The sequence below is a fragment of the Pelodiscus sinensis genome, chromosome 2 (genome assembly GCF_049634645.1).
Source record: "Pelodiscus sinensis isolate JC-2024 chromosome 2, ASM4963464v1, whole genome shotgun sequence".
NCBI lineage: Eukaryota > Metazoa > Chordata > Testudines > Trionychidae > Pelodiscus > Pelodiscus sinensis.
In genome coordinates, this window is record NC_134712.1 from 198,863,579 (window position 1) to 198,872,907 (window position 9,329).

The following is a 9,329-nucleotide window of genomic DNA, read 5'->3' on the forward strand; positions in this document are numbered from 1 at the left end:
TGGTAAGCAGTAAAATACCGCACTCTTCCATGATATTAACAGAGGAGGTGCAGGGTCTGGGACGGAGGTTGGGTGCAGAAGGGAGGTTGGGGTAAGGGACTGAGGTGTAGGAGAGGGTATGGTATCTGGGAGGGAGCTTAGGCAAAGGAAAGTGTTGTGATCTGGGGTAGGAGTGCAGCAGGGGGTATAGGGTCTGAGAGAGAGTTGTAACCTGGAGCTGAAGTGCAGGAGGGAGTGCAGGGATTTGGGTGGTGACCAGGGGTAGGATAAGGGTGGGGGTAGTGACGTGTAGCAGGGGGCGCAGGGTCTGGGAATGGGCATGGGTACATAGGGTTTGGGTTACCTAGAATAGAGCTACATGAAGGGGGAGCAGAGGTTTGGAGGCAGGGAGGGGCTGGGGTGCCAGAGGCAGACTCTTGTCAGGAGCATGTTCCTTACCCAAAGACCCTGCCTTTCATGCCCCTACATGTGCTCAGAGAAGCTTCAGGGGCCATGTGTGCTGCTCTGAATGCTACAAGCCTGGGAGAAGGGGGGCAGAAGTACTTCACATACTGCCTGTCCTACAAAAAGGCAGTTAATATTAAGGATGTTAGGTTTTGTGTATTTTAGTAATCATGTAGCCACAACAATTTATCATCGGTTACATGTTTATTAAAATGGTTCCCAGGGGCAGGGCCAGCAGCCAGTGCGCTCCCAGCCCTGCTTTCAGGGAGCCCCTCCTAGCCCACATTGCTGCCTCGGATACAGAGGCACCAGCACAGGATGGTAGCAGCCCCTGTCCATGGGGGCCCGAGGTCCCTGCAGACAGAGGTTGCTCTGGCACCCCAGGCTTATCGGTTAATCATTTAAACCTCTATGAGCCAACATCCTTAGTTCATATTGACCAGAAACCAGCCAATGGGAACTGCAAAACTGTGCTGTAGGCAGAGGCTAAGTGAGAAGCCTCTTCCCCACTCGTATGGTTTGCAGCATTCACAGAAGCACATGTCCCCACAGGAGTGCTATGTGGCAGCTGGGCAGGCAGGAAGCCTGGCTGAGGCTCCCATGGACTGGATCTGGCCCACGGGCCATATTTTGCCCGACCCTGGACAGTAGTCATATAGCAAATGCACAAATAACAGACCATAGTGATGTCAGAGGGAAATATGGTAATACCAACACAATGAGGCTTAAATTTGAAGCACTTATAGCCAACTGTAAAATAAGGGTCAGATTCTGCTACATACTTAATCAAGTCCCCACCTCCCCAATTCCACCATCATGTTCGCTTTAGGGATGTGAATGGTTAACTGGCAAGCTCCCCACCCGCTGCTCCAACCCACTTAAAAATTGTACCAAAGGCAGTTTAGAACAAAAAAGTTTGTGTAACCAGGTTTATTTAATCTTACCATATCCTGCCATTGAGGCTCCATTACCACCGTTCATTATGTTCTTATTTTCTTCTGCCAGTGCTTTCACGTATCTTTTGCTTAAGTCCAATATCTGTTCACGCAATTCAGTACTGCTTTGGTGCCTTGGATGCTGAAAAGTGTAGCGCAGCAACATCAAGCCCCAAATGAATCCAAATATCAGCAACAACAAACTCAGTTTCTGGGACATATTTTTTCTTGAAAATGTTAAAAACATTTCTGATGAAGGCAACAGATAAGTCTCGATTTCAAGAAAAATAATTCAATTTGAAGTTGTCAAGGTATTTACAGATTAGTCAAAACAAAATCTTCACAAAGTAACAATTCTTCTGGCTGGACCATCTTAAACGCATTTTCTCCATGTCTCTTGATTGCTAAATTTGAAGTATTACATGATTAGCCAAAAAGTTCATTCATCAAAAAAAAAAAAGAACAAAAAGTTCCAAGTTTAGTAATATTAAATATGCTAGAAATTCTTTGTGGATTCATATCTATGCAAAAAACATACCTATCCCTCTCACTTTACAGCTCTGTCTTTTAGATTTTTTGCTTCAGTGCCTCCATCATTGTTTCAGTTTTAAATTAGTGTAATTGTCATTAAATTTGTAAAGGGCATTTGCGTTCAATCCCAGGATGCAAGTGTCACCAAATATAAACTTGTGAAACTCTTCCCTTTAGAAACTATTCAGTTTGTAAGCTATATTTTCTGGATTTTTGTTTATAATACCATATTTTCATACAAAAATTCTTGCAAATTCATCTGCAGCCTTTGCTTATTTCCCAAGTTTATTAAACAAGATCCTCATTTGCTTTTGTACTGCATCAAACACATTGTGACTGTCTTAATAAAAAATAATTAAGTTACACCTGCTTATAGCACTTTGGCTAATAATTATCCGTTTGTAAATAATCCTTACCGTAGCTATCAATTTTGGACCCACTACAGATTAGGACTTCAGGAAGAAAGAGATCAGCAGGAACATATCAGTTATTAGAAATCAAATATTCAGCTTTTGAGGATGTGAAGCAGTACCAGCCATACATCTTTAAAGAGAACTCTGGAGGTCAAGCAAAGTTTATTCAGATTAAGTTCTACATACTAGGCAAAAACCAACATTTTCAAGGAGGAGCCTAAAGTTGAGTACTGTATTGCCTAATTGTAAGCAACTATGTCTGAAAACCCAAAATTATTAAAATGATGGAAACTGAATATCATGTCTTCTTATACAGACACAAAATAATACAATTCACATAAATAAAATCACTCTGTTTGAAAGGCAAGCAAAGATTTTGTCTTTAAGCAGTACTTTACCTTTTAAAATCCTTGTTTAGAATCTAAGGGTAGGGCTACACTGTGTGTGGGACGGAGGGGGTACTTCAACAGAGGTATGCAAATTGCTCTCGCATTTGCATATCTTCTCCTGTTTTTTTTTCCAGAAGAGCATTTTCTGATATTTGGCCTGTCTACTCAGAGCCAAATGTCAGAAAAAAACCCTTTTTCAGAAGCCCCCTTATTCCTCATAAAACGAGATACACAGAGGGCTTCCAAAAGAGGGGTTTTTTCTGACTTTTGTTGCTGTGTAGACAGGCCAAATATTGGAAAGTCCTCTTCTGGAAAAAAACAACAGATGAAGATATGCAAATGAGAGAGCAATTTGCATACCTTCTTCTGGGGAAAAAAAACTCTACAGTGTAGCCGTACCTTTAGTGTTTAGCCTCTACAATATCCTGTGGCAATGACTTCCACAGCTTAATAATGTGTGAAAACATCCTTTGTATAAGTTTTGAATCTGCCATCCTTTAACTTCATGAAAACATCCCCTTCTTTTGTGACATGACAAGAACAACAAAATCTGACCCCTAACTGATTTTTCTGTGGGTCAGTGGCTCCAGACCTAAATAAGGTTCCCCACCCCTGCTCTAAAGTGTCAAAGTAGTTAAAATTTCCTTTTTTCAAATGTGTTTTACTTGTGATACAGCATACTGGCCCAACAGAAGTGTGCGGTTTTTTTTGTTTTTTAAATAAAATCACATAGTTGGCTTTAAAGGCAGTGCTTGTTGTTCTTCTGGAACTACCCTTGCTAGCCTGACACGGTGAAATGGTCAATTTAACTTAAAGCCAACATCACATTGTAAACATGGGAACTATAGTGGTTTGAGTGACAATGCATTTTGTTGTTCGTAACAGTTTATTCAAGGTTCAGGAGTATAATCAAGAAAAGTCTGCTTGCCCCCCCGTGATCATAAGGGCAAAAGAGATAGTTTAAATGGCACAAAGTTTGGAAACTTAAATAGATAATTTCGGTATTATTTTGTGTTTGTTAATAACTTACACAATGCTGAACATATTTTAGTAGTCTGTTTAGACCAGAACAAATTGCATTCAACATTGTCAGCTAACTATTAAACCCTGAGAAGCCCTAATAAATTCTGCTGTAAAATCTTTGCTATCTCCAGCACGATTAGTCTTAAGATATTGTAGACCTGCGGTCACCAACCTATCAATTGCAATTGACCAGTCGATCACTGCGCCATAGGGGTCAACTGCAGTGGCCAGGCAACTGCCCCTCTTTGATCCAGCCCAGCACAGCCTTGGCAGGCTGAAAGCTGCGCTGTGCTCCAGCTGGGCTGGATCAAAGCGGGGCACCCACCCGGCCATCTGACCATGTGGCTGCCAGCTAGGCGGCTGCCCTTCTTTGATCCAGCCCAGCTGGAGTATGGTGTAGCCTCAGCAGGGTGAAAACTGTGGCCCACAAGGCTGCACCGTGTTTCAGCTGGGCTAGATTGCCCCTCTTTGTTAAGTTGCTGGCTGAAAGGGGGGGAAAAGAGCATGCGGTATGTCTCCGCTCTTGCCTCCTGCTCTCAGAGGGGGCTGGACTGCTGGCACATGTGGTGCAATGGGGACAGGGCTACCCTATGCTGTTCCCCATGGGCTGTGTGTGTGAGTTTGGAGAGCCACCCTCCCCAGTGCCCCGCTGCACCTGGTCCAGCTGAAGCCAGGCCTGGGCAGCTCTGGGCTCTGCCTGCCCCAGCCCCAGCCCCAGCGTCGCTGCCTGCAGGCAAAAGGCTGGGCAGGGAAGAGACTCTGCCCCCTCTCCTTCCTCACCCCAGTGCTGCTCCCTAAAGGCTGTGAGTCCCAGCGCTGCTGTCTTGCCAGTGTGTGCACGGGGAGCACAGGGATGTGGGGGCAAAGGAGGATGCAAGGGCAGGATGGACAGGGGCAGGGGTTGCACTGAGGAGCATGGGGTGATGCAGGGGATCAGGCTACGGGGGAACATGGGGCTGAGGGGAGCAAGGGTGGAGCAGAAGGAAGATGTGAGGGACATACAATTGTACTTTGCAGAAGCTGTACTTTCTTTTACATTATCTATTTGACTGCATTCTCACCCTCTCACCTTTTTCTGCTTTACCGCCCCAACCTCCTCCCATCGCCAAACTTCCTCTCATACCCCCCCACTCACACCCTCTCCTGCTGCTAAACTCCCTTCCAGACCTTGCACCCCATCTCCCACCCAGATCCTGCATCCCTATCCCACACATTGAGCTCCTCCTTTTTGTTCCCATCCTAGAGCCTAAGGGGGTCCACAAAATCCACTAACTCTGGAACCCCAGAAAAGTAAATCTGGCCTAGGGGAAGCCCTGAACCTCAGTCCTCCCTGCCCCTTCCCCTCGCCCTTTGGGGGCTTGAGCACCAGAGGAGTGAGGTGTCTCAGTTGAGGGCCACATCAGTGAAGGTTGGGGGGTTTTTTTTGCTTCTCACTTGTGTGGTTCCCAATTGATTTTTCCAAAAAAAGGTTCCCCACTCCTGCCCTAAATAAAGAAAACATTGAAACCTTTTGTGTTGGACATAATGTTTTACTTTATTTAAAATCAAATTTGATCAACTAACATGAGAAAGTTAAAATGCTTAATCTGTTTTCTAATTTAAATTAAACCATTTTCCCCAACTGCAGCACTAGCAAAATAGATCAGGTATATTTATGTGAGTTTCCATTAGCAACAAATAGTCTGAGGAAAGGTTTGGAGAGGGCAGGGCCTCAAGAAAGGGGTGGTGTCTTGGTTAAAAGGATGGGGTAGATCCTGGCTTGCCCTGACATTGAAAAAGTGATGTTGGGTGTAAAATGGTTGGAGGCCACTGTCGTAGACCAAACTTGTAGCAAGTAAAGTAGACAATATATAATTATTCAAGTTATAACTTAGGTTACAAGGATTATCACTATTAAATCTTATGAAAATATTGGGATTTTTAATATAAGTGATGATGACCCCAGTATCTCTCTTCAGTGAAAGATGTCACTTCTAGCAGCAGAATGACCTTCAATACCTTACTGTGTCAGAATTGGCTCAGAAGAAATATCTCAGCCTCTCACTTACTCAACAGTTGAAATACAGGATGAGTTGTCTTAGAGCAAAGGGAACACAAAGGCAGTTGAAATATACTACCTGTTCACATTTTGGGGGAAATATCCATATTTAGTAGACCAGAGAACTAACATTTGCATAAATAACAGAAGCTGTAAAATAACAGCAAATACATTAACAAATTAAACATTAATACAAAATGCAAAATTAAAAAGTCATGAGGCCAATCCCAATATTTAACACAGGGGAATCACATCATGACGATTAACATGGGCCAACAATAGTCATAATTTTCCACGTTCTATCTATAAACCAAACCCCACACTCATTACACCAAGATGAGATAACACATCAAGTGGATTTTGCACATCTTCATATTGTTCCTCTTGTTTCTTAAGTAGTAACCAAAAGTGGTATTTAAACCATATTTTAGCTCCAGAGGTAAATACTACACTGACATTAACTAGAACAACTCTCACCTCTCCGAACTGTATACTAAAACGCAATCAATTTACAGTCTGTTCAGATTCTGAAAGTGGTGTTGGTAAATATAACACCCAACAGCTTTATTTTTAAAAGTGAAACCTGGATTATGGAGAGAAATATTGGTGCCAACAAGAAAAAGCATTAGATTACAAAACTACAGGCAGTCCCCAGGTTACGTACAAGATAGGGACTGTAGGTTTGTTCTTAAGTTGAATTTGTATGTAAGTCGGAACTGGTACATATTGTAGGGGAAACTCTAGCCAAACATTTCTCCAGAGCTCAGTTTTATTCTCCCACACCTCACTTCCCTCAGTCCTTTATTCTCAAGCTGAGGTGTCTGCTGAGAAAAGCCGCTCCACATCTGCCTGGTCTGTTGGGGGGGGGGGGAGGGGCTAGCTTCGCGTCTCCTTGGTCTGCTGGGGGGAAGCAGCTAGTGCGGGGTTGCCTCACCCCGTTTGTAAGTAGGGATCCGATGCAAGTCGGATCCATGTAACCCGGGGACTGCCTGTACTTCAAACTTGCTCAAGTAAACTTCAGGTCATGTCACAAAACAGAGAGAACATCCTTCTTTATATCACAACTTGGAAAGTATATTCCATTATAGTTATCTGTATCTTTTCAATAATGAGGTTTACAAAAAGGAGTTTAGGGTAGGGATGTTAATGTGTACCCATGTACACGGTTAACCAATAAGCCTTGGCTCATTGGTTAAATCTCACGGTTACATGCACACACATACCCGTATAAGAGGCAGGAGCTGGTGCTTGCCTGCACCCCCCGTGTGTAAAAATGTAACTGCTGAAAATTTCAGCAGTCACACATTTACAAAAATAAACTTATTTTAACTTCCTAGTTTAGAAAATTAGCAAAATCGAATAAGAAGTTGAAGTGAATGATTGATTTATAGAGAAAGTTTAATAACTGGGTTAAACAGAAAATACAGTGGTAATTAACAAAATTATATTTTATAAGTGTGAGTTTATGGACAGTGTAGGCTGTGGACTAGCATACTAACAGCAACAGAATTATCATCACTTATAAATGATTTCCATGATTTTCTGGATCCTATGAATGATTGGGTCCTTAAGTACAGCAAGCACCTTAGTTTTTCAAAGGCACAGCAGCTATAGTTAGTTCTCAAATCTTAGGAATTATATATATTACAAATTGTGATTCTGGTAACAAACATGGAAGAAAAACACAACAATATTTTAAGGAAGCATCAGTCTATGAATACTGAATGAATTCTAGATTTGAATAGTAAGCAATTTTCCCTCTAATCTTTTCTATCCATGTGTGGATTTTTTTCCATTCATGGGTAGAATAAATTTTGTTATGTGCACTGAGGCATGGATGAATGTGCACCACCAGTAGAAACAAAAATCTGGCTGTGGACGCTTTGCTAATCATCTGGGCGGCACATGAATCTCTCCTGCACCTGGCCACACAAGCACCCAGCTTGCAGGGAACCCTGGTAGTAAGAGAAGACTTTGATGCCTTATTTCCTCGTTCTGCTGCAAAACAAATCAAGTTAAACAATAATTTATACATCTTATTGTTATATTTGTGCGTAGACACAGAAGAGTGATAGTCCTTACCTCACGGAGATGTGGTAAGGACAAATACATTAAAGACTGTGATGGTCTCATATAAGATGAAAGTGGGGGCTCTATCTAAAATTCATAATCAGCAGATTTTGTTGCCCCTAAAAGGACAATTTAGGAAAGTATATATATTTTAGCATTACAAAAGAAATAGTAAAACTCCGACTCACTCCAAGACAACGCAGGGTCATTGCAGCACAGACATGCAGGGGAGGGATCCAAGCTAGAATAAGGCTGAGTCACAGAAGCTCGCTACCATGGAACACGGCACTGAGGCACGGGCAACAACCGCCCTTACAAGTACATAGGGAACGTTACATTAGTATTAACAACAGGGAGTTGAGAGGAGGAAAGGGATTTCTCCTGCCATCAGAATCCCACTGCTCACACAATCCAGCACCAAGAAATGCTGCAAACAGGACATATCAGAGCAAATGCTGATCACTGCATGCACAGAGTGGGCAGGAGCAGGGAGGGGAGAAAATGGAAGAGAAAAGGGCACCACCTGGACCAGAAAGTCATCTTTAGGGAAGACTCAAAATAAGAAGCTGATGACAGCCTCACGTTACTCAACGAGTGCCATGCCCCAGCACCTCATCTATCACAGAACCCATCCCACATGGCAATCTCCGACGCGCACTTAGAGCTGTCCCAGTGCACAGAGCTCACACAGTATCCCAGCCCCCGCTGCAATTCCCAGAGCCCCCGTGTCAGACCCCCCCAGTTCCCAACTGCGCGCACAGGGCAGCGCCGCTCTCCTCGCCCGGCCACTCACACACACCCTGGGTAGACAGACCGTCCCCGCCCCCCCGGGCACCGAGCCGCCCGACTCCCGGGGCCGCCCTTCCCTACCTGGCTGACAGGCAGGCACATTCCCAACACCGCTTCCGCACATCCCACAGCTCCAGCCCCGCCCCCGAGCCCTTCCGCCCCCGCGCATGCTGGGAAACGGACTCCCCAGCCAAGCGCATGCGTGTCCCCACGTTTGCTCCACTGCGCGCGCTCCAGAGTCCCGTGTCTCGCGGCGTGGTGCGCGTGCGCGAGGAGGAGATGGGGGGGGGGGGCGGGGCTTAGTTACCGTATTGCAATAAGTCCGGGCCGCAGCCTTGCTGGCGTAGGGTTCTCTGGTTGTGTGGGTTTGGTTGCGGGAAAATTTGTTCTGTCGCCTAGGCTTGCTAAGCAGCCCGCCCTGTATCTGAGCTTCAGAGGCGGGGCGAGCGCTTCCCGCTGGTTCCTGTGCAGGGCTGAGCCTGCAGTGGTGGCGCAGCCCGAGTTCGGTTCCCCTGTGAGTGCGCTGCAGGCTGGGCAGCGCCCTAAGCTGTAAATCCCTTTCGCTCTGAAGAGGAGAAATGGGGGGTTGTGATATGACAGTGCCGTTAAGAAATTTGGGGGGGGCTCAGGGCAGAGAGATCGGGTGCAGCGGTCAGAGTTGGGTGCATGCATGAGAGCTCAGGGCAGAAGTTTGGGG

General features: G+C 44.9%; 1 protein-coding gene across 10 annotated transcripts in view; it reads right to left on the reverse strand.

Moving 5' to 3' along the window:
* The window catches only part of CCDC126 (coiled-coil domain containing 126), a 16,050-nt gene extending 7,233 nt beyond the window's left edge, over nt 1-8,817 (reverse strand). Inside the window, exons 1-4 of one of the 10 annotated variants that reach the window (XM_075922204.1) lie at nt 8,714-8,817; nt 8,032-8,154; nt 2,327-2,467; nt 1,389-1,783 (exon numbers count right to left, since the gene is read on the reverse strand). In XM_075922204.1, the coding sequence (XP_075778319.1) occupies nt 1,389-1,626 (238 nt within the window). In that variant the 5' untranslated portion in view covers nt 1,627-1,783; nt 2,327-2,467; nt 8,032-8,154; nt 8,714-8,817. The other 9 variants (XM_075922203.1, XM_014581199.3, XM_006138364.3 and 6 more) reach the window with 9 other exon arrangements.
* Between the last annotated feature and the right edge of the window lie 512 nt (nt 8,818-9,329).